Source organism: Ursus maritimus, unplaced genomic scaffold (assembly GCF_017311325.1).
Source record: "Ursus maritimus isolate PB19 unplaced genomic scaffold, ASM1731132v1 scaffold_21, whole genome shotgun sequence".
Taxonomy (NCBI): Eukaryota; Metazoa; Chordata; class Mammalia; order Carnivora; family Ursidae; genus Ursus; species Ursus maritimus.
In genome coordinates, this window is record NW_024424564.1 from 20881340 (window position 1) to 20908037 (window position 26698).

At 34.8% G+C, this 26698-nt stretch overlaps 1 protein-coding gene across 3 annotated transcripts in view; it reads right to left on the bottom strand.

Moving 5' to 3' along the window:
- The window catches only part of PPFIA2 (PTPRF interacting protein alpha 2), a 459727-nt gene that overhangs the window by 169014 nt on the left and 264015 nt on the right, over window positions 1–26698 (bottom strand). For all 3 annotated transcript variants that reach the window (XM_008710341.2, XM_040637298.1, XM_008710340.2), the window contains 3 exons: window positions 20688–20789; window positions 8599–8763; window positions 2301–2375 (listed from right to left, as the gene is read on the bottom strand). In XM_008710341.2, coding sequence (XP_008708563.1) covers window positions 2301–2375; window positions 8599–8763; window positions 20688–20789 — 342 coding nt within the window. The remainder of the gene's footprint in view (window positions 1–2300; window positions 2376–8598; window positions 8764–20687; window positions 20790–26698) is intronic.

Genomic DNA, 26698 nt, shown 5'->3' on the forward strand with positions numbered 1-26698 from the left:
GTTACCTAGTTCCCCTTTCTAAAGCTGACAATAGTGTAAATTTTTCTAGACTTTTTTGTCAGATTTCTAAATGTATCTTATTATCAATACATGATGCCTGGTTTATAGAGATTTCTTGTACCAACTGTTATTCTAAGAACTCAAACTGCAGGTATTTTCTGATTTCTCTATCTCTTTTTTTTTAATTTTCATAATGAAATACAAGTTTCATTGTGAAGTAAAAGTTGGCTGCCCCCCATGTACTCTCTCTTAAAATCATTAATTATTTATAAACAATTTCTTGTTAGAAAACTAAGGGAACTTCCCTACCCCTTTCCCCATCCTTGCATATGTGACTTCCTAAATAGGGATTCTGGTAAAGCCACCTGGAAGTTAATAAAAATCAGGGGAAAAAACCATACTGGAGTTAATAATAAGCACACAATTACTTTCCTCTTATGAAAATGATGTAAAACAAAACAAAAAGCATTCAAAAGGGCTGCAGTAATTATAGAATAATGTTAATGACTTAAAATATACATAAGCAATCAAATGGACCATGCTGCCTACAATAGATTGCAATAAAATTTGAGGTTAAAGTATTTATGATAACCGTCCAAAGTCTTTCCTCCACTTTGGTTCTCTCAAGGATTGTTCTTCCATTTTATATCTAATTGAACTATTCTGTTGCCTTATCTGGAGCAAATTTTGTGAGCCCTACTTGAACTCGAGGAATATTTTTATTACAGGGTACACAACTTTGCCAAGAGGTCTCACCACACCTTTGTCTGGGACAAATAGAAGCTTTATCATTGCATGGTAAGCAAGGCTTTTACAGTAGTAGTTGCCAAGGCTTTGTCTTTTCACTCTCAACAATAAAGTATTTTGACGGATGTACCCAAAATAAATGTACTTTTAAACATACATGAAAATCAAAATTGACAATGATAAAACACAAAATAAATAAACATTTAATATTTTCTTTCTGGACATTCTAGGAATGCATATACTTACTTTATTGATAAGACCTATTCCTTCTCATAAAAAGATGGAGTTCATGTCATTATCTATTATTTCAGAGGTTCTTTTCTTCTATGATGACTAAGATGTACCAATCTCTTATATCCCTTTGTTCTTTTGTTTTACTTATTTATTTATTTAAAGCCATCCAGTTTGCTAAGCTGATCTGGTCACCAAAAAGCTTTGTCTGTATTTTTTTTTAAGCTGTTGTGCCACCGTTTATGTTTTTGACACTGCTAGCATTTAGTTCACACGGAACTCACCCTCCTTGCATTTAAAAGTCCATTTTTTCTAACGTTTAAATTGTTAACCTAGAACAAAGGTAAACTTAAAACTTGTTTAATTGATCTAGCTTATTTTAAAGAACAAGGTAATTTATACTAGTCGAGATTTTTATCATGGTTTAAAAATGTGTATTTGTGTGTACAATGTAAATGCAAATGTTATTTTAATAAGAATGCCTTGATAATATTTGTAAGTAATGACATTAGCCTCCCACATCTTTAATTATTTAAAACTAAGAAGATTTTGTAGGATTATTTTAGTATGTCTACTACTAGCAATACCAATATTTACAACACTGGAATAAATTTTTGGAGAAAAAGGTAGCATTGTAAGTAAATGTTAGCGAAAAAGAGATAGGGTTATTTTGGTGGCCTACACAGGTTATTTTTCAGATATTTTATATATTTTTAATGTATTATTTTATCTATCTATATATCTATATATATCTGGTCTAATGACCCAAGTTCATTTGTGTACTAACAACCAAAATTAGTAAATTTTTCTAAAGAACAAAACAACTCTTTAAATGTCAGAGATGGTTATAATACTTTAGGCATGAATGAGAGCAAGAGAAGCGGATTCCATGATGCCACTAAACATGGGCATGATGCTCCTAGAAGGGTAAGAACAATAAGAACCTTAAGGGAAGTATATTTATATCTCTAAGGAGTTAACTTCATTTGTGACATTTTCTAAATTTAACAGATATTTGACATGTTTTCCAATTTTGGAGCTGTGTTTTACTTTTTGAAAGGACTGGTATTCTGACTGCAGTCTTTCTAAGCCCCTTTGTCCTTAGTTCTTGGTAATTTTCTTTTCATCTCTCAGTGACAGATCTGAATCACCAGAAATCAGAAAACATGACTCTGGCAACTGGTTTCAACAGACCTTGTTCAGTGGCATATACAGAATGTAATTTATTTTTTGTGACAGTTGTAATAAAAGTGACGTGAAACACAAGGGCTATAATGTTAGTGATATTGCACCTCGAAAGAGGAGAAAGTTTGGTATGTTACCTCCTGATTAGCAGCAGCTAGTTCTTCTTCCAGTGCAGAGACTCTTTCTAAAGAAACCCTCAGTCGCTCCCTTACCTAGAAGAAAAACCAAAATATGTGCAGTAATGTACATCCCATACATGTTAAACTATGCTGAATCCATCAATACCATTATCAGAGACAGTCACATTTGGCAAATTACTAAAGTCTTTATAGCCCTCAGTGCTCATAAAAACTATGAATGCATTGTCACCTCATAGCATCACTATTATCAAGGGATTTCCTTATAAGAAAGTCATTTTTGTGTTCCAATGACAGAATTTCCAATGGGGTTGGAGATAGACCTGCTTGTTCTTAATCCTGACTCATACTAAGTGGAGGCAAAGTTCAAGAGTACATTATGAATTCATCTGAAAAATAGACTCACTGATTAAGTATGATACAGGTAAAAATTTTTCTACTGTAAAAAAATAATACGTGAGCTTCATTTGGTATAACTTCATAAAGGATTCTTAGAACCTGAAAAATGTTGTCTATTGCTCATACATTTTGTATTAATTAGAGGTCCATATTGTTCTTGAGGGATTGGCAAGTATTTGATTACTCTGGAATTCCTAACTAGCTTCCAGATACCAAAGGTTAAGCCAATATATTCCGTAGAACCAAAGACTCTGCACATTTCGTTTGAAGATAATTATGATTTGAAGATAACTCTGATTTGCAAATGTTTCATACATAAATGAAACTCAAAGTAGTTTTTTAATTCTTGCTTTCTTAGAACTTCTAAAATTGATTTAGCTATTATATGTTCAGATCTTTAGATATGCTCTATATTACATGTATTTAAAAAGATACATTTTTTTTGAAAGATTTTATTTATTCGACAGAGATAGAGACAGCCAGTGAGAGAGGGAACACAAGCAGGGGGAGTGGGAGAGGAAGAAGCAGGCTCATAGAGGAGGAGCCTGATGTGGGGCTCGATCCCGTAACGCCGGGATCACCGCTGTGCCACCCAGGCGCCCCAAAGATAGATATTTTTTATCATGTAAAAAATTTAAGAAATTCAGGGAAAGAAATCTGACTGAATTAAAATGAATGTCTACAGCGGCTTAATTATCCTTAGAAAAGAATCAACAAAATTTATAGCTTCAACTTGGGATGCAATTCATGGTGAATTTTTGATTATGAGTTAACACACATTTTTTTTTCGCATGGTAATGTTACAGTATTTGTGACATTAACATGTATTTAAATATATATTTTTATAAACCCTAATTTTATTAATTCTTGATAATATAGTTTAATGAATCACATTTTTAACTGAGAACCTAATACGTAGGTTAACTAGTATAGTTTAATAAATTTATTACTAATACATAATATAGGTTAAATATCTAAATTATGTTTTAAAAACTTACATAACAATTTTAATGTTGAATTATAACATCATTTTCCAAGTAGTAAACAGACCAAAAAAACCCATTAATATCCTATTAATCTAGAATCTAATTAGAAATTTTTAAAAAATCTCAATCATATTTTTGTGCTGTATAATGATAACTGATACATATTCAGGTGGCTGGGTGCACTTTACTCCTGAAATATATCTTGAGTAAGAAAGAATAACTGAGAGGAGTTTAATATTAATTTTACTTAGTTATGCTGAAATTCTCTGAAAATTAGTAATATTTACATAAATTTATATTTGATATCAAAGATAATTATACAGGATCTTTCCTGATATCTAGGCATCCTAGATGGACTGCCAGGTACCAGTGCTGTTGGACAAATAACTGTTCATTAAAAAGCCTAAAACTAATGCTGATTAATATCTGAACAAGAGCTACTTGAAAGGAAATCTTTGATGATTTGACCTGGGGGAAATTTTTTTATGAGCAGCTTGGATAGATGCAAAAGAAGCAAATGTCCTGAAGGCTGAAAATAAGGAGGATTGCTGATACGTGGAAAGCAGATATCAACAAAAATCTTAGTAGATGTGGTTGATATTTAATAAGGATGATTGTAAAGTTTTACGCCCACTTTCTAAAATACCAACTATAAAATATGGGTGTCCTGAGTGAGAAAGGTCTAAGAATCCTAGTGGATGAGAACAGCAATATGAAACAGTCTAAATGTAACTTAACGATCTCACCATATGCAACATTGATCAGATCACATTTAGACTGCTGTGAAGAGGTGAAGGTGTCCTATTTTAAGATATACTGATACACTGGAATGTTTCTAAAAGAGTCTTTCAAATCATATAAAGAATGGCTGAAACCAGGTTATCTTGTACATTAAAATATCTTCCTGACCTTCTTTGCTAAACTGATATCACAGAAATTGTTCTAAACTGGTTCCTATTTACAAGTTAAGCATTTTTATTCTCATTATATTGAGCCTCCAAGGAGTAAAAATCATTAAGCTTATAAAACAATTTGAAAATAGAATCACCCCTCAATAAATTTAGAATGGTATCTACAGCTTGAGATTCTACTACCCACAAAGTAATGAATCTAAAGCAGTCTTTATGAGAAAATAAAAACAACTTCTAAATATATTTTGAATTAGCTGTAAATGTAAAAATTCGTGCTGTAATTATCAATATAGTATGATATAAATCCTTTAGTCACATCTATATGCAGATAAATTATTCTCTGTATTTAATTCATCTTGCACTAATCTCTGCTAAACTGATAAGAAAAAAAAAAAGGTAAGATCCAAAGAAGTAACCTTTCTAGGGTATAAAGAATCCTAACATCTTACTTTGTCTATATAGCTAAAAATGCATTAATAGGAAAAAAAATTATTATCTCTGACAAGCCTTTTAGCTTTCTGCTCTGCTAAGCACAGCACCAGCGGAATGCCATAATTACTTTTATTTTCCTTGTTAGATTTGGTGTTCTTGTGGAGCTATCTAGATATGACTGATATGCCATGACAAATTACAATTTTAATTTTTTCCTAAATGTAAGTACACAGTTGATAGCCTTAGCTCTCTACTTAACCTTTTCTGATTTTTTACTATTTAACCACATTCAATTAATCCATTGTCTATGTAGTCTTTAAGTTCATATATATTGATTATTTATAGAGCTATAAGGTAAACTCCAAAATATTTATGTACACCTAGAATTTTTTATTTCTAATTTCATCTGTTACACCAATTTTCTTCATAATGGTATATTTCTTCAAAATAACTCAAGATTTTTTTCCCCAAAAGATGTTTCAAGGCTACTTACATTTTAAATCCCTGAGGATTTAAAATAAAATAAGTCTCTAAAAATAACAAATGTGTCTCGGGACAAAGAGGAACTCTGGTGGAAGAAGCACACATTCCAAATTAAAAGTAAGGTATGGCAAGGTTTCACTTTGGAATTATCATTCTTATAACAGAAAACATTGTAAAGAAATCTCCTTAGACCAGAAGTTCAAATTCAGTTTTGGCACCGTGATAACAGATCATAGAAATGTATGTGGAGTGCATATATATTTACTGTCTTTTTGTTTATATTCCCCAGACATAGCCAATATGTCTTTTAAAGGAAAAAAAATTTAGTCAATGATATCTGAATGATTGCAAAACACATGTATATCTCTCATATCCTACGGCACACGAAATTGGTAAACATATCGGAGAGTGATGTTAAAATTATTGTCGGTTTTAGCTAATTGTGAAAAACTGATCCTACAATTCAATGGATATATAAATAAGGACATTAATAATGAAGATTGCCAGTCATTGTAATTTTCCACAGCTATGCTCAATTTTTTAGATTTTATTTAGTTCTTCATGTGTAACTCTACCCTCTGTGGTAAAGTTGGTAGTGTCTTCTCCTGAGGACATGGTTAATTGCATCTTCTTCTGATCATCTCTATGTACTATAACATAATACCCATAGTACTTAAATTAGAATGTTGTAATTTGTGTCCTCACCTTCCCTATCCTCTTGAGTAGCTGTGAGCTATTCTTAGGGACACTGTCAATGAAGGCACAGATTAATCCTTCAATAACTAAATAAAATGCTGTTTAAAACAAGCGTGGATCAACAGTGACACCAATATCTTTACTTAGCATGAAAGTTTTATCAAATGCTGAAATTTACTCACATTAATAGTAATATTCATTAACATTTAATGAGCACTTGCCATATGCTAAGTACTGGCTAAGAGTTTTGCTTGTCAGATCCCATTTAATCCTCATGATAATTCCATGAGGTACATACTATGACTCTCTTCATTCAGAAGAAGAGGAAACAGATGCATAGAGAAGTTAAGTCACTTGTCCATATCTGTCCAACTCCAGAATCTAAGCTCGTAACATTTTTCCTTTAGACTGTCAGCAATACTTAGCTGATAATCAGTTCAGTTGCCCCTGAATTCATCAATGTCCATGGCACTTCTGGTGAGTAAATACTACTACAGCTCCTAGGCCCATGGTATAAATGCTTCGTTTAGTTATGCTAAAAGCTCACTGAACATCTACACAGTAAATTATTTCTAAATTTTAAGCTGTGCAACAACTATTTTTTTCTTAAATGTACTCATACCCAAAGGTTATTTGTCTTCAATATCGTTTATTTTGCCTTACATCCATTGTTTCATAACAGCATCCCTCAAGTGATGTGGGAATGCTTACAGGGAACATCTAAAATCACACACTCTCAAGCACTTTCACTCAAGCCATTCAAAATTATGACACTTTCTCTGGACAGGCCATGTTCTTCTTACATCTCTGGGTTATTTTACATATTGATCCTGGTGCACAGAGTATCTTTATGACCCTGCTTTAAAACTCCTACACATTCTTTAATATTCAGACAAAATGTCCTCCTCTCTGAGAAGACATTCTTGAATTTCTCATCACTTTCTCAAGTAGAATTAGTCACAACTTTTTCTGTTACTCCATACATATTGTTTCTTAACACTACCTATTATTGACATATGAGTCTCTAGTGCCAACTTTGAACTCTTGATTGTAAGGAGAATGTCTTATCTATTTTTGCATGGCCAAATATCTGTCCTACATAAAATATATATTCCATAAATATAAAGTCTTCCAAATTCTTAACAATGTACTTTTGTAATAAGAAAGGGAATATAAAACTAAACATTAAATACGTTGATTATTTGATATTTGATATTACATTTATCAAGGATTTTATGTAATATCAATTTGTTTTATTCAAAATTATTATTACTGGCCTCCCACAGCTAAACTGAAAAATAAGGTATAATTTCTTAATAATCTAGAAGATAGAATTATAGTTATCCTTTTGCACATACTTCACATAATACCCTGCTCTAAGAACATCTGAAAGACCAACGATAAAAGTATCTATGTACATAAATATTAACTAGAGCACAAGTGTCTGCATGCTCAAAACGTAGATATAACTGGGTAATAATCCCTTATTTGGATTTTAATACTCAGAACTTGTCAGGTACTTTCTAATGAAGTGCCCCAATTCCCATTCTACAAAATCCTAAAGCTTTATTAATTTTAAAAAGTTAATTCTTTAACATTTCACAAAATTAAAATCATGTCATAAGCCTTACTAATCTCCAAAGGATATTATCATCATATTGGCTTATTTATGTCAGTAGAAGTTATTTGAGTAACAGCTAAGAGAAGCTTACTGCTATTAAAAAGACCTAAGGCAGGTTTTTTCACTAATACTTTATGCTGTTATATGTAGAGACTCTTCAAAATGTATATTCAGAACTAAGATATTAGAGATCTAAAAAAAAAAAAAGCATGCTTCTAATATAAATCTCCAAAGGTTAGAGTACATCAAATTTACACCTCAAGATATGTTCAATTGTCACTTAGCAGTCTCCTGTGTTGGCATCTATAGACATGCACTTCAAAGAGGGGCTGGGAGGAGAGAAAGAGAGAGGAAGAGAGAGGGAGACTGAATGACAATATTAAATTTCAAATGGCCATCTGGACTAGGACCATAGTGCACCATAATACAAGTATAACTTGATAAGCCATAGATTCAGTGGCAATAAAAACAACATGGTTATGAGTATTACCCATACACACCCAATAATCCAGTTGCAATTAAAAGAACGATATTCCTATCATTCAAAAGTGTTTGTACTGATTTACGTCAGGAGTCAGCTGAGTCACTGAATGAAGACAAGGAGCTTGAGGCTGATGACAAAAGCACTGTTAAGCTTGAAAGCTTTTGTCAGTACTAGAACTTTTTTAAAATTAGTAGATAAGGCTTATTTTATTTTTTTGTTACATTTCAGCTTGATTGAGGTATAGTTGACACATACAATTGTTAAGAATCCTTTATCAATACTATACCTTTTCATCCAAGGCCTTGTGGTGCTCAAACAAAGATTTCAGTGCCTTGAGAACCTCGACCTCACTGGAGACTCCTGAGGGGGACTGGGCTTGCCGTTTCACCACTGTCATTCTTAGTGACCTTTCATGTCGGGACACGAGGCATTCCAAGTGCTCCAGTAACAGCTATTGGGTTTAACAGAAAATGCAATTATCCCAAACGTAATTATCTTATGAACACAAGTTACTAATACTCATGACGACTACTGTAAAAGATTGCAGGTTTGCAAAGTATCTAATGATAGCCTCAGATTTTTGTCACAGGTAGGAGCCAAGCAGCACAAACTTGAGTCTAAACCAGGGTTCCTAAATTACATTTAATAAGTCCCATTTCAAGCATATAATGAATTACTAATTTAAGAAATATCACATATATTCTTATCCATTCTTTTAGACAATTTAATAATTTCAGCATGAATTCAGTAGAAATAGAAAACAAAATAGGCATGATCAAATAGAATAACTATTAAACAACATGGCACAACGCATGATGATTGTGTTAAGAAAAAAGTATTAAAAGTCAAAACCAATTTAATTTACATTTGGTGTTGCAATGAAAGTAATGAGCATAATACAATCATCATGTTGCTTTGAATGTGATTATAGTGATAATCACATTTGTGTAGTGATTATAGTGATAGTTATAATCACATGTTGCTCTAACAATTATAGGGAAAATCACTAATGATTTTATTCACAATTAATTCTTAATAGAAACAGAAATAATAGAAAAATATATGCAACTAACTGGGATACAGTAACCGAGCTTTACAATAATCACTTGGGGAAAGGAGGTTAAAGGGCATGCTTTCGAAACTGTCTACCCTGGAACCTACATTCACCCAGGGTAGCCTCTGAAGCCATGATAGAAGTCAGGAGAAAGTCCAATGAACAGTGTGTCAGTCTGTTCTAACATTTCCCAAAGAAATTTTACTTTTCAATGTTTTGTGAATTGGGGCTTCACCTTTGTTTTGTTTAATAAAGGGAGTTCTGCTGCTAAAAACAAAGATACATGAGGAAAACAAACAAACAAACCCTGATGGTTTAACATCTCAGTTACTGGGATTTTGCCAGTGAACAACAATACATGAGCAGGAAGTTTTGTAGAAGAGATTTTCAGAAGGATAGTGAAAAGCATACACTAACAAATGGTGTCTACGTAAAATAAAGCAGATATCACTCAAACAAAAAAGGAAAAAGCAGATATAAGGTACTGGGATGGAAAGGTACTGGGATGGAAAAATTTGCAGGCTTTTTCCTAAAGCTTACATTTCCTAAAATAGGAAAATTTTTAGTTTTCACAGTCATTGTTAGATTCAGGGTCATATATTAGTGTCACCTTTCTTAGCCCTTAATAAATTAATTTCTCCCCATTCACCATCACTAATTATGGTTCAAAGTGTCAGAAAACTTTGCCATGCATTGGCATAAAAGAACACAAACATCCGAGATCCTAAATGTATATAGATCGGTAGGCCGGGATCAGATTTAAGGGTCAAAATAATATTAATAGTTCTTCAGTATGAAGATGGCACAATATTTTCAAAGGGCTTTCCTTTTACTGATCAATCTCTGATTATATTCCTGTTGTTCTACTCTCTTGAATTCTCCAGATACATGCATGCACTGGTTACATCCAAGCTGTTTCACACAGGTTATGGGATTTTGTGTGAACTTAACCCTGAAATAGAGTTATGGGAGCTGGAAAGAGGAGACACCTACTGTGCATAGAGCAGTAAGCACATATTTTAATGAGAAAGAGCTGGCCAAATGAGGAGCCAGATGAAGGACTCGAGGCAGAGGGTACAGCACAGGCAAAGGCTTGGCTTCTTCAGGAACCTGAAGGAGGCTGGTGTGGTTACAGCAAAGTTTGTGAAAGAAAGACCAACACCAGATCAGCAGGGTTAAGTTCACACAAAGCCCTATAAACTGTGTGAGACAGCCTGTTCCCCAGGAGACCTTTCAGGGTCCAGATACTCGAGTTATCCCCCGCAATGGTGTGCTAGAGCGGTCTCATGCCAGCCTGCTAGAGTGGATGGCTACTTCTCAGGATTTTTGTGAGCCAGTAGTTCAAACACAGTAATTGTTAAAGCTTAAATTACGTAAGCTTATAATTAAATAAAAAATATTTTTAAAAGATAATAAACACTCAAAACGTATTACTTCCCAATTATATTACTAAATTCCAAATTTTTAATAAAATTCCTAAATATCCTCTGCTCCTTGGATTGTTTACTTCATTGTATTTGAATGGCAGAAATACTATAGACTGCTTCCCAACCGTGCATTGTCTCCCATCTCTGCATTCAGTGACATCATGTTGGTAGCTTGAAATCAGCTACAGTGGGAGTATTTACAGCATGGGAATTCCAAACACTATACAGATAAGTATTTTTTAAAAATTTTTTCTGGAAAAAAAAATGGTTTACCAGCACATCAGGGTCTCCGCTACCATCAAGTCGTCAGAGCTGGGAGCACAAACGTTATGCCCCTTCTGAATCCCTGACTCATAGAATCCGTGAGTACAACGTTGTTTGTGACGTTAAATTTTGGGGTGGTTTGTTATGAAGCAACAGCTAATCAGAAGACCTTCTCTAAAAGTATCTATAACCATTATAGCATGTCAACAGTATTGAAGAAAAGAGAATACCAAATTTCTTGGATATTATCCCCGAACTAGGACTAATTCTTTGGTACACACTCTTGCAGAGGTTTTTGATAATCTCATAGACAAAAATGATTCACCTTTTGGATATTAGCCTATTTCTCTGGCCACCACCAAATTTGCTCAATGGGCATAAAAAAGTGCTCATGGTTTCAGGGATGGAAGTTACTCACTGACCTGGCAAAATGAACTTCTCACCATTAAGGTTGATAGCGTTACCACCACAGTGGAAAGGCCAAGTGATTAGATGCAGCCATCAATTCTGAACCCATTTCATGATACAGTATACCTAGAGCCCAGCTTATTACCTTGCAGCAAGTAGGTTACATTAAATCCCTTCCATCCGGGATTGGCGGCTGTCTTTTCTTAATGTAATAAATGTGTTTTCTGGAAATGAATTTGCCTTCTCTAATGGCTCTGCTTCTACTAGCAATCCCATCCTATCAGATTTTTGCTCATAGTCTTATTATCATATACAACATTACTTCTGACCAAAAAAAGAAAAAAAAAAAAAACACATTTTACAGTGAAAGGAGTAATGCAATTGACTGATGCTCCCAGCCCTGGTTTCACCATGCTATCACATCATTCAGAAGCATGTTGAGTTCCTCTTTAAAATGGTTAAATGATCCAAGGAAGAGTCTATCTTAATTCTTGCTTGGAGATAACACATGGCTAGACTGGGGTGCTATCATCCTGAAATTAGTATATACTTAGAGTTAGTGATGAATATATTGGTTCATATACAGAGGTTCAGGAATGAAGGTTTAGAATTGGAATTTGCAATTGCCAGTAGGACTTATTGACCACTTGGAGAAGAGAGGATCTTTATTTTTTTGTTATATACATAATGTATATTAAATTATTCTCCCCTTTTACTCTATTGTATACTGGGTATTTGATTCTGATTAACATTTAAAGTAGTCCATACATTACAGAATATTAAGATATGATTGAGATTTAAAAAGAGCAAGAAGGTACATATGGAAGAACCCTGGTCCTGTAACTGGACGCATGCACTTTCTTTTTTGAGAAAAGGTGATTTTGTTTTTGTCTAAGAAGTATAGGTGTACTGTTGGGTAGACACATGTCAGTATTGCTGCTGTTTAGAATTTTAATATGGAAAAGAGTATAATAAAAGTTAGGTTGTAGTGGAGACTTTGTATTTACGGTTGCCCGAAGTCTTCTGTACATCTCCTCCATCTCTGATAATTCCCTGAATGTCGAACATCATCTTCCAATATTGGAAACAAAAAACACTTCCCAGGCATGTTTAACCACTAGGTGGCAGACATGTGACTTAAAAGTCAGCCAACCAGAGCCACCCACACAGGACAGATTCTGAAGGGTCCAAATGAGGAGGAACCATACTAGGCATGGGGGGTCCATTTTGTTGGCACAGGTAGTAACAGAGGTTGCATGTTTCTGGGACTGGGAATGTAAGGAAAACTCACAAAGCTAAGAAATATGGTCCCAGACATTGTGCATGGAAGCTAGGTGTGGAGATTTCTTATATTCCTTAATTAATGTCGTCTTGATTAAAACAGTTAAACTGTATATATATTATGAAACCAAATAATGTGTTCTTATTACTATAAAACAGACTTCTTAGGGGCTTAACAATTTAACTTATCCTTGATACTTCTCAATACATAGGAAAATATTCTATAGAATACATGCTTAATACTCACTTGTTGATTGTTGTAAGATAAATGTAAGTTACCTAGCCTGGACAATGTGGCCAAAATGTTCAAATCTAGAATGTATCCATGTCTTCTAAGCTTATAAATTATAATAAATGAAAAATAAAGAGGAACCCACAAAGATAACACTAAGGATCTACTACTAATTGTACACCTTTGGTAGGAGTAACGCTTTTATCTAATGTTTAATAAATCTTCAAATCGGCAAAGAAGAAGTCAAACTGTCTCTCTTCGCAGATGACGTGACTCTCTATGTGGAAAACCCAAAAGACTCCACCCCCAAACTACTAGAACTTATAGAGCAATTCAGTAATGTAGCAGGATACAAAATCAACGCTCAGAAATCAGTTGCATTTCTGTACACGAACAACGAGACTGAACAAAGAGAAACTAGGGAATCCATCCCATTTACAATAGCACCAAAAATCATACGATATCTCGGAATTAACTTAACCAAAGACGAAAAGGATCTATATTCTAGAAACTACAGATCACTCTTGACAGACATTGAAGAAGACACAAAAAGATGGAAAAACATTCCATGCTCATGGATCGGAAGAATAAACATAGTTAAAATGTCCATGCTACCCAGGACAATCTACACTTTCAATGCCATCCCGATCAAAGTACCAATGACATTTTTCAAAGAGCTGGAACAAACAGCTCCTAAATTTGTGTGGAACCAGAAAGGCCCCGAGTCGCCAAGGAAATGTTGAAAAAGAAAAACAAAGCTGGGGGCATCACGTTGCCTGATTTCAAGCTATACTACAAAGTTGTGATCACCAAGACAGCACGGTACTGGCACAAAAACAGACACATAGACCAATAGAACAGAATAGAGACTCCAGAAATGGATCCTCAGCTCTATGGTCAACTAATCTTTGACAAAGCAGGAAAAAACATCCAGTGGAAAAAAGACAGTCTCTTAAATAAATGGTGCTGAGAAAATTGGACAGCTATATGCAAAAGAATGAAACCTGACCACTCTCTCACACCATACACAAAGATAAACTCCAAATGGATGAAAGACCTTGATGTGAGACAGGAATCCATCAAAATCATAGAGGAGAACATAGGCTGTAACCTCTTTGACACTGGCCACAGCAACTTTTTTCATGACACATCTCCAAAGGCAACAGAAACAAAAGATCAAATGAACTTGTGGGACTTCATCAAGATAAAAAGCTTCTGCACAGCCAAGGAAACAGTCAAAAAAACTAAGAGGCAGCCCACGGAATGGGAGAAGATATTTGCAAATGACAGTACAAAGACTGGTATCCAAGATCTACAAAGAACTTCTCAAACTCAATACACGAGAAACAAATAATCAAATCAAAAAATGGACAGAAGATATGAACAGACACTTTTCCAATGAAGACATACTTCTTGACTAACAGACACACAAAAAAATGTTCAAAATCATTAGCCATCAGGGAAATTCAAATCAAAACCACACTGAGATACCACCTTATGCCAGTCAGAATGGCAAAAATTGACAAGGCAAGAAACAACAAATGTTGGAGAGGATGTGGAGAAAGGGGATCCCTCTTACACTGTTGGTGGGAATGCAAGTTGGTACAGCCACTTTGGAAAACAGTGTGGAGGTCCCTCAAAAAGTTAAAAATAGAGCTACCCTATGATCCAGCAATTGCACTACTGGGTATTTACCCCAAAGATACAGACATAGTGAAGAGAAGGACCATATGCACCCCAATGTTCATAGCAGCTTTGTCCACAATAGCTAAATTGTGGAAGGAGTCAAGATGCCCTTCAACAGGTGACTGGATTAAGAAGATGTGGTCCATATATACAATGGAATATTACTCAGCCATCAGAAAGAATGATTATCCAACATTTGCAGCAATACGGATGGGACTGGAGGAGATTATGCTAAGTGAAATAAGTCAAGCAGAGAAAGACAATTATCATATGGTTTCACTCATTTATGAAACATAAGAAATAGCAGGGAGATCAGTAGGAGAAGGAAGGGAAGAATGAAGGGGGGGTAAACAGAAGGGGGAATGAACCATGAGAGACTATGGACTCTGGGAAACAAACTGAGGGCTTCAGAGGGGAGGGGGGTGGGGGATTGGGATAGGCTGGTGATGGGTATTAAGGAGGGCACATACTGAATGGAGCACTGGGTGTTATACGCAAATAATGAATCATGGAACACTACATCAAAAACGAAGGATGTACTGTATGGTGACTAACATAATAAAAAATTATTACTAAAAAAAAATAATAATAAATCTTGCAGAAGACACTCTCTTTGGTGTACTCAAAGGATTGCAAGGACTACATAAATGACCACTAATCCTATGTTGGGATTCATTTTAAATGACCACAGCCTGTATATATACCAACAAATCATAGTATATATGCATACATATATATCGCATCATTGGAAATTTTGAACTAAATTTCTAAAGTTATACAACTTCTTGTTAGATTTGAACTCAACATAACCTTGGCTGCTGTAATATGGCCACAGAACACAACACTAACATCTGAGAATAAGAAACTTCAAATTAGTTGCTTTCATGCTCAGTGTACTCAACATCCTCTACTCTGAAATACTGTTTACAATCCCCTATGGTTCTATGTAAATGTTTGAGTCACACGCTGTAACAGCTGTTGGGAGGGCATACATCCTTAATCCCTTTTCTGTTTATCATATCCTATCAGAGCATTCAGATATATGTACACCCACATCCACACACGCACACGCATGCATCTGCACCTGCCTAGGCTGCGAGGTTCTTTCTTTCCCAATTGGACTATACTTTCTACTCATTGAGGAAATACGCTTGGAGGGATTTTAGTAAATAGCGTAGACAGAAGTTTGTCAAGAATGCGAAGCTTCTCTTAGTAATGACAGGTGTCTGATTCTATTTAAATGTTTATTTATAAAATGTTGTGGCTGAAAACAAAAGTAAGGGCATGGTAAAGAATGCTTCAAATTAAGTCTTTAACTTAAATTAAGGACCATTAAGTCTTTTAGTTGATGACCTGTAAGAGGAAATTACAGCTTTATTATTTATAATTGACATTAAGACTGGCTCTTAAGGGGCGCCTGGGTGGCACAGCGGTTAAGCATCTGCCTTCAGCTCAGGGCGTGATCCCGGCGTTCTGGGATCGAGCCCCGCATCAGGCTCTTCTGCTATGAGCCTGCTTCTTCCTCTCCCACTCCCCCTGCTTGTGTTCCCTCTCTCGCTGGCTGTCTCTATCTCTGTTGAATAAATAAATAAAATCTTTAAAAAAAAAAAAAAAAAGGACTGGCTCTTGAAATCATAACATCTTTTACTCTTCTTTAAAAGATTTTATTAATTAACTAATTAATTTATTTAAAGAGGGAGAGAGCCTGAGTAGGGAGATGGGCAGAGAGAGAGAATCTCAAGCAGACGCCACACTGAGCACAGAACCCAACCCAAGACTCATCTCATGACCTGAGATAATGACTTGAGCTGGAATCAAGAGTCGGACACTTAACTGACTGAGCCACCCCAGGGCCCCTCGTAACTTCTTTTTCAAAGTCTCACAATAGCTATTTTCTAAAACACTGCCAATTACATAAAACTTTGAGAGCCTCAGCCACAAAAACAGTTAAAACAGTTCTAAAACAACAATAAAAATTCTCCATTCTGATATTAAGAAACAATAACTAGTTTAATATTCCTGGTTTTCTTTTACTTATTCATCAAGTAATTCTACCAAAATATGGTAAGCTTTAGCAGTCGATTTGAGTATGTTGAAATAATGGCAGGAGTAAGTTATTTTCTATACATTTAATTTGCCTAAGTATGGGCAGAGAAGTTTTAGAAATAAGTTTTATTTAATCAGCTTTTCTACACTTTCATCAGTGTGAAAATATTAAATAATAAAGCTTTTTCTCAGATTTTATTTATTTATTTGAGAGAGAGAAGGGGGAGAGTTAAAGGGAAAAGCAGACTCCTGGCTAAGCAGCGAGCCCAATGCAGGGCTCCATCCCAGGACTCCAGGATCATGACCTGAGTTGAAGGCAGACACTTAACCAACTGAGCCACCCAGGTGCCCCAACAATAAAGCTTCTTGAATATTTCTATAAATATTCTCTACAATTTTTTAAATTCCTATTTTTGTACAATCATTAATAATATTAGGATGATTTTATTTGGATGTCCTCAATTTAATTACTTGAGGCAGCTGAATATAGTGATTACTTTGATTTCTTTCATTCATTCATATTTTTTTGAGCTGGTGACCAAGTGTTACTACAGTGACAAAATGATAAATGGCTACAACTTTCAGCTCTGACATCAGAATAAATACTTCATACATTACTATGCACACAATTGATGCAAAATAGATTACTGAACATTAGAACTGAACTATAAAATAATGAACAAACTCTGCTCTTCCTTAAACATGATCCCTTGTATCATGTATGATTTGCAAGTGACATTAGGAATATGATCTCTTAAATACGTAGCCGGTGGTTAAGCTGAGGAGATCCCTAGATGTGTTACTTATAAGCCATGTAGCAGCCTGGAGCAAATTATTTATATGCTAGTTTTCCCATCAGTTAACTGGGGATAATGGGATTGCTGTCAGGATAAACAAAGAGGGTTAAACATACAAAAAATTTAGAAAAACATTTCACATGTAATTAATGTTAGCTATTATAATATTATCATTATTATTATTTGCTACATCAGATGAACTTCATTCATTGAACTCCCTCTGAAACTTCTATTTGGAGAAGATATGATTAATTCCAATATTATACAGTAGATCCCTTTCTCATCTATTGTTTTCGATGATATTCAAAACTAACACAAATACTCTATCCTCTTATGAGTTCTCTTCGTGGACTGTCTTCTTTTGTGTTATTTATCTCAATTCGTGAGCCTATGTTAACTCGTCAACATGGAAAGAGAGTCACAGGTATCAGAACCCTGGAAACTGAGACACTTTACTTTAAACTTCCCTACAGTATAACACCAATCAAATTCACTTTAGTTGTGAGAAGGAAATACTAGCTTGTTGTTCTTTCTCCATGACTAATAAGTAGGTGTTTCTAGCTAGAAACAAACAAACAAACAAACAAAACAAACCAGAACATACAGAAGGAGAAACTATTATATAAATCTATCAAAAGTATTGTATTTGGCAACATTTAAGGGGGCATTATGAGGGAAGAGAGAAGATATGTCTGATTTTTAGCCCTGGATATTTTTTTGGGTGGTGGGGAGGGTGACAGGAGGTTATGTAACTTAGGAAGTTGTTATGTAATTGATACTTTGCACAAAGAAGGTTTTGTAGATCTATTTCCCTATTTTCCCTAATCAACAACAAAAATACTCCGCACCACTGCTTTAAGGAGAGTGGAAAAAATGTTTTCCAGCTTTATTCATGTTTTCAAAGTAACTATTATTCATGTTTAAAGTCATGTTTAAAATCAATGGCTTCAATTTCTGTTACCCTAATGGAATTTAATTTAATATTTGTATTTTTCTCACTTTGACCCCTGTAGAGGTATTGCAAGTATAGCTTCCCTTACTGTCTCTATCCCCCAAGGTTCCTCTGCAGGTGCAACAGCCACGGGTACATCTGGGCCTCATGGAGTGTAATATGATGAAGACTGTGTGGATGCTGCTGCCAAATCTCCTAGTTCTCTAAAATTAGTCACAATCATGAAGGAATGATGCACCCCACACTGCAATGGTTTACTCTTAGGGCAAAGTCTTCTTTAAGCTGTTGTAAATCTTGGAGTTTTTCCATGAATCTAACTTTTTTTTTTTTTAAGATTTATTTATTTGAGAGAGAGAGCATACACAAGTTGGGGAGGGGGGCAGAGGAAGAGGGAAAGAAAGAATCTCAAGCAGACTCCTTTCTGGGTGCAGAGCCTGATGCAGGGCTCGATCCCATGACCCCAAAATCATGACCTGAGCCAAAATCAAGAGTCGGATTCTTAACCAACTGAGCCACCCAGGTGTTCCTCCATGGATTTAACTTCAGTAATTGTGCTAATGGCTTGTGCTAAGGGCACAGGCTCTGGAGATAGACTGCCTTAGCTTCCAAATCCCTTTTCTCTTTTATTTATTCACTGCATAATATCCAGCAAGTTATCTGCCTTTTTCTGAGGAGTTACCTCATCTGTAAAATGGGGATATTATAACATGTTCCTTATATGGCATTAGAAAGGAGTAAAGGGCTGTAGAAAAAAAAAAAGGTTGTATAAAGGAGAAATACACAGCTAAATGAAGAGTTTCTGGTACATTTTAAATATGAGAATTAGTTGAAAGTCTACCAAGAAGTTTACATTTCCTTCCACGCTCCGCTTCCCGATCCTACATTTACATTTGGCTGTACTGTGCTACATCAGGGAATGTAGCCTAAAGTATTAAAATGGAAAGTAGTGAAATAGGGCAGAATAAATCTCATGGCAGAAATAAATTTTAAATTTGCATGAAGAAATTGTAAGTTAGAAATCAAGGGTGGGGAAAAATATCAACAGGGACAAAGAAATAGAAAAAAATTCATCTGACACCTGATAACATGATCTAAACTGTCCTAGTTATGTTCTATTTGAGGCAGTCCATGTGACTGGCTCATCAAAGTCTCAATGAAAACCAATTCCTTGTGTGTGTACTGTGTGAACTCCCTTTACCATAAAATAAGACCCCGATGAGTAAGGAGATAAATTGAGTTTGATCATATAACCATTACAGATACAATGGTACTCCTCATTAAAGGCACAAGCTCACTGTTTGTGGTGTTATTATTTTTATGTTACTCTCTAAGACCAAACATCAAATGAATTCACTATTAACTATACCTCACTTTCTCACTTTCTCATTTTCTAGCATTCATCTGCTAGAACTGTAATACTGAAAATATTTTTCACCTACTTCATGTTGAAACTGAACTATATAACCATACAAAAGTGTTTTCTCCTCCACATTCTTTTAATAGAGAAACTGTTCTCAGTTATAGGTAATCTGGTGATTTATATATTTTATGAAACTTAGTGATTTTTTTCTGAATGAGAAAATACAGTATCTCTGATCAAATTCTGGACTTCAGTATCACAGGGCATGAGACTGAAAGAATACATGGGTTTCCAAGAGCAGAAGATAATAGAATCCATCAAAATCATGACATCAGAACCTCAGAACTGGAAGTCTCCTCAGTCATCTTCCAAAATAGAAAAGCTATGCCCCTTTTAATTAGGAGAGTCCTGCTCCAGTGCTTTTATACATTTTAACAAGGTAAGGACCAACGTCAAGCCACTCCCTCACATCAGCCCATAATGGATACTCATACCCTCTCAAGCCTCTCTGCCCACTTCCAGCCTCTGAGTATTGGCCCCCCACTCTAATACAATAGTTTGAAAGTTTGAAACTATCGAAATCCAGTCCTTCTTTTTAAAGTCAAAAAAAGCAAAGGCCAGAAGGAATAAAAACATTCTCTGAGGCAACATAGTGATTTAGATGCTAAGACTGTAATTTAGGTTTCTGGCCTTCTTGTTTTGAGTTTTATAGAATATTCCCTGTTACTTTAAGTAACAGATGATGAGTTGGTTTCTGCTTGAAGTCTTCTTCAAGTTTTTAAATGTTTATATTCTTACGAGTATACAAGGGATGAGGCCCTGAACTGTGTATGGACTTGATTCCAAACAGAGGCAGTTTTATACTTACTCTTGTGTTGTTTCTTTCAGCTTTAAGTTCAGAAATTTCTTCTTCCTTTTCTAGAAGTTGCTCCCTACAGGCATTTAATTCTTTTGTCAGCGCAGCAAATTCCTGAAAAGAGAATAAAAATATTTGAAGACATATTTCAGATATTAAAAAATATTTTCCACAGGAATAAGAAAAATCAAAATACAAACTTGAAAGTAAAAAATGGGAATAATGACTTCAATGACTGGTCTATCTATATATTGATGTTATTAAATTAGATTCCAATGTTCAGAAAATGCTAATTCATGATATTTAACATTTACATTTTATTGTACTATGCTGCTTCTGTGAACGAATACGTTTCAAAATGTGTCAGATACAACACACTGAAATTAACATTACTATGATAATATACTAGTAATATAGAATGATTTAAATTTGGCTAATTTTGTGAACAATTCCAAAAATCTTTCATTCCTATTCAGCAATGTTCAGACCGAGTATACTAAATCATCAAAAACAAACACAAAACAAAACAAAACCACTACCAACAACCACCACAAAAAATCCTATTAAATGTGCTATTTAGAGATTAAGAAGTTCATTTATATGTTAACAAGATGAAGAAAGTGAATGTACCTCTTACAAAATAATAAATATCTAAGAGTTAATAACATCATCAGCAAATTAATTTATGCATTTTTCAGTCCTTCCCTCTGAAACATAAGCTCCATGTGAACTGGGACTTTGTCTGACTTCACTGCTATACTCTCGACATAGCAGGTGCTCAATAGTATTCATTTTTAATATAAATGAAAATGGATCATGTTATAAAAAAATATTGAGGGTTCTGGAGTAATCCTTTCTCTATGTGACAAGTGATAATTTGGAGGATTCTTCAGTGGCCTCCCCAAAATAGGATCAGAAATTGTATGATCTGGGTATTTTTACCATGAAGCGGAGAGTTTAGACACAGTAAAGATTACATAAAAAGAAAATCAAGAAACTTAATTCAATTATTCAGCTACTCTAACTTATAAACAAACACTATTTTAAAATGATTTTGAAAAATAGTAAACAGGTCCCTGTTATCATTATGATTATGATTAAATCATTTAAAGTGATTCTCGGTAACAAAACTAATGCTTGTCAAATATTTAAATATTCGGGAAAACAGCTCCATGCTGAAAAGGCACTGTCAGAAGATGAAAAATAAAAATGAAACTCTGGGAGACAGCTATGGTTAACCCAGCCTCTATAAGGGAAATACAGTCAACAGTAAATGAATATGATGATTATGCAAAGCTGGGAAAGGGTTAGGGTTTCTATTTTTGTTTGCTTCAAACCACTTATTTTGCTGAGTTTCTCTCTGAGTGGCTTTAGCCCAAGTGGGTACTTCAAAGACCTCAGAGTAGACTTAGAGCCTAGAATCAAGATGAAAGAGTTCATTGTTACATTTAGGCTGCCATTACAGATAAATGTTTTCTCCCCTGATTGCTGCCTGCTTAAATGTTGTTGATAGTCTCTGAGCATATTATTTTAGTGGAGAATGGAAATAAGCAACAAGTAGAAAACAATAAACATTTCCATAAAAAAACCCAAACTTGATAAAAAACAGCATAATTCTGATGGAGAAAAGAAAGTGATGATGCTACATTATACATTGTTAACATGTAGGCATTTAGAAGTAATGCTATATTTATGAAGATTATTAGACAAAATATAAATCAAATCTATATTTAACATCAGACCACTTTTAAAAAACTTATATCTAGGTCTATCTTTCTAGATATTTAGCTTACTACCTACAGAAAGATAAAATATCAGAAGGTAATATTTCTGAATTTTAACATGAGGTATTTCCAGGTGGCAAAATAATAGATGAGCTTTGATTTTGTTTTGTTTTGCTTCCTCCTATGTATTTTTATCATCAAAACTCTCTACAATGGAGAAATATGCTTTTTATGCTTAGAAAACAGAAAATACAAATCCATAAGTGCACTGAAATAATCACATATTCAAAACTGAGGAAAGAAACTGGTCATGAGTTATTGGTGCTAGATGACTTTGGATTTTTATTTATTACCATGGAACTGAATCTAAGCAAGCTATTTGGTGTCTTCATGTATTAAGATTAATTTTAAATCTATTAACTTCCTAGAAAATTTCAGGCACTACTTTCACATTCCTTATCTCATCTTGCTCTCTAAATTACCAGTGGGGGAGTCTCATTCCCAACTGATGGCTGAGGAAACGGAAATACTAAGACTCAAGTCCAAGTTCATGAAGTTCACAATCCATACAGAGTGGGTTAGACCATGAACATAGTGTTCCAGACCACTTGTCTAGTAGTGCTTTTCCTCCATTCCACGTGACCCTAGCTGTTCCTCAGGTTTATAGGATTCAGTTTTGGAGTGCATTTAGCAGTACTTTTTTTCCCCTTATCTGAGGTATTAGATAGCCATTACTTAGAATCACCTGTATTATCCTTCTTAATTAGTCCAAAAGGAGTATGGGGAACTAAGAGGCTCAAGGCAAAGTACACCTTCCACTCAGAACAACATGAATTAGGCAAGCACATTCTGTGTATCTGGGACTGCAGTAGAGGCAGATATCATATAGAGCTAATCATCAAATGTCTTTACACTTTTCCTTTGACATTTTCTCTCTTCTGTATCTACTGTCAAAATGAACTGAGTTTTATTATCTTTTATGAGATGACAATAACACTAAATATAATTAACACTGATTCAGCCCTTACAATATGCCAGGTACTCTGCAAGGCAATTTATACTGATTATCTCATTAATCATAATAAAATTCTGTAACAAAATATTAGAATATCACTAAATAAAACTATACACTCTTATGTAATCCAGCAAACCCACTCCTTGGCATTTACCCAAAGGAGTTAAAAAAATATGTCCACACAGAAACATACACATGGATGTTTATAATGGCTTTATTCATAATTGCCAAAACTTGAAAGCAACCAAGATGCCTTTCCATAGGTGAATGGATAAACTGGTTCACCCAGACAGTAAAATATTACTCAATGCTAAAAAGAAATGAGCTATCAAGACAGGAAAAGACATGGAGGAAACCTAAATGCATACTCCTAAGTGAAAGAAGTCATTTCTGGAAAGACTACATACTGTATGATTCTAAGTACATGACAAAGGCAAAACTGGAAATCAGTGAATGACAGGGGTTAGGTTGGGAAGAGGGATCAATAGGTGGAGCACAGAGGATTTGTAGGCTAGGGAAACTACTCTGCACGGAGTAATGCTGGATACATGTCATTATATATTTGTCTAAATCCACAGAATGTACAACACCAAGAGTGGAGTAATTATTGAGAGTAACGTAAACTGTGGACTTTAGGTGGTAATGACATGTCAATGTAGGTTCATCATTACAACTAATGAACCACAACCACTTTGATGGGGGATGTTCATGATGGGGGGGGGGGCTGTGCATGTGTCGGGGCAGAGGGTATGTGGGAAATCTATCTTCCCCTCAATTTTGGTAGAAACCTAAAACTGCTCTAAAAATATAAAGTCTTAAAAACAAGTCTCACTGAGGCCTAGAGAAGTTAAGAAATTTGCCCAATGTTAGAGAGTCAGTCAATGGCGTAGGTGATGACAGTATGCTGTTTTTCCCTCCTGACCATAGGCTTTCCTTCTAATTTGTCTTTCTTTCAATCATTGTAAAAATTATATCTTTCTCAAGCTCACAAAACTTTTCAGAGCCTCCTACTTTCAAACACACCAAATGTAAACAGATTTTAACTTTTTAAAATTCAAACTATCTAAAACATAGCCCTTTCATAATTAATTCACTCTATTTCTCACTGAACGAGAGCAATCACCCTTTTGAGCAGGAGTCACTTTGCTCTGCCCTAAGCTTAGCATTTTGTATGAGTTACTCAATCTCTTCCCTATTTCTCAGATGAGGATGCTGACGCTTATCATAGATGAATACTTGTGCAAGGTCACGCAGCTAAAAATCATCCACGCTGATTCGAAACCTCTTTAATTTCTGCAACACTACCTCCTTTTGGCTGAAAATGAAAAATCATCAAATTTCTTAATAGTACCAATTGATACAAACTTATCATCCCTCTTATCCATCCACCCACACAACACTTACTTGGCACCTACGACACTTCAGGCCCACTGCCAGATGCTGAAGGTCTAGAGATAGCACAGTTGCTGCACTTGATCTCGCAGACCTTTCAGAAATCTCATCCGAGGCACATTAGGGATTTTTGTCACTCAAAACCAATCACTAAAGTGACACGCACCTAACTTTTTAATGTTAGTCTACCTGCTTAGAAACATTGTTGATTTACAGGTGACTCTGACCCTGTAAAGCCTCCTTCTTAGAAGGTCTGTCTTCTGCCTCTACCACAGATTTTTCTTTCCTGTTTCAATTTCCACCTTTCCATTTCCTCATCTCTCTTCATTTTTATTTTTTTCTTTTACATACTCTCTCTTATATCTGGAATGCTCTTCCACCTCTTTGCCTAACTTATTTATTTTTAAAGGTTTTCTTTCTTCCTTCCTCCCTCCCTCCCTCCTTCCCTCTCTCTCTCTCTCTCTCCCTTTCTTTCCTTCTTTCTTCCTTCCTTCCTTCCTTCCTTCCTTCCTTCCTTCCGAGAGAGCAGGGGAAGGGGGAGAGGGAGAGGGAGAGGAAGAGAGAGAATCTTGAGCAGACTCTGTGGAGAGTCTGAGCCTGACGCGGGGTTTGATCTCACAATCCCAAGATCATGACCTAAGCTGAGATCAAGAATCAGATGTTTAACCAACTGAGCCACTCAGGCACCCCCAACTAATTTATTTTTAAGCCACCAGTTTGCCTTGTTAATGTTCTACAGTACCTTGCCCAAAATCTATTAATGCATTTACTGAATTCTTTTTAAAATAATTGAATTATGTGTTCATCTCCTCCAAGTAACAGTAAGATCCTTTAATGCAAGGTTGTTAATTTATTTTTATGTCCTCAGGATTTAGCATAGTTCCTGACAAATTATAGACAATGAATCTTTGTTGTAACAATAAATGAATGGTTCACTTTCCCTAAACATTTTTATTTTAATACCAAAACAATATTTAAAAGGTATAATTCGGTAGTTATTTCTTTTCCCGAGTGAAATCTTTAGAATTTGCTCCACATATAATATGTCTGATATCCTTTTTACTTTGTAGCAGTTGTTTTTGTTTACATTTGAAATATTATACTATGCTATATTCTACATAGCAATGGCATTATTGTCTGCTATGTTTTATTGCATGTATATAAAGTGATGTTATTATTCCCAATAATTCATGCATTCAGATTTATCATTTATTCATTGGCTATATTATATTGTCTTCTTCATTTTCAGAGGGAAAAAAAACGCATATTTAACCTATGTTATTTCTCTAATCTATTGTTTCCCAAACTAATAGTCTACAGAACTGTATTTCTATAAGATTCTCAGAAAAAAAAAATCTAGACAAATGAATTTGGGAAATGATGTATGTTATACATTTTGCTCTTGGAACTATACTGTGGGAATCAGAATATTAAGATTCTGAGAAAAGTTGAGTTTGTGGCCAAGAATTGGGAACAACCTGGGTTTCCATCTATAGAAAATGGGTGAATTAAATATAGTAAATGCACATGATGGAATACTGTACAAAGGGCAGAATGAATAGGCTAGATCTTTTTACAGCAAAATGGAAAGATTTCAAAAGCATAATTTGGAGTCAAAAAGGTAAGAAAGAGAACACAACGTGTATTACAGAGTATTTTCAGAAGCTGAAGACAGGAAAGATAAATGTTAGAAGAAAACTTCATTCATACTACACCATTTCTGAATTCAAAGGAGTCTATAGGAAGAGCTGAGTTTGCTTTGAGTCACTGACACAGGAATAGTAGATCACTTACCAACCACAAGTCATACTCAAAAATTTTTTAGACCAATCATTTTGTTTCCCAACCACAGTCTGCCAAAATTCCTACTTTTCCCCAGGACCAAAATGACT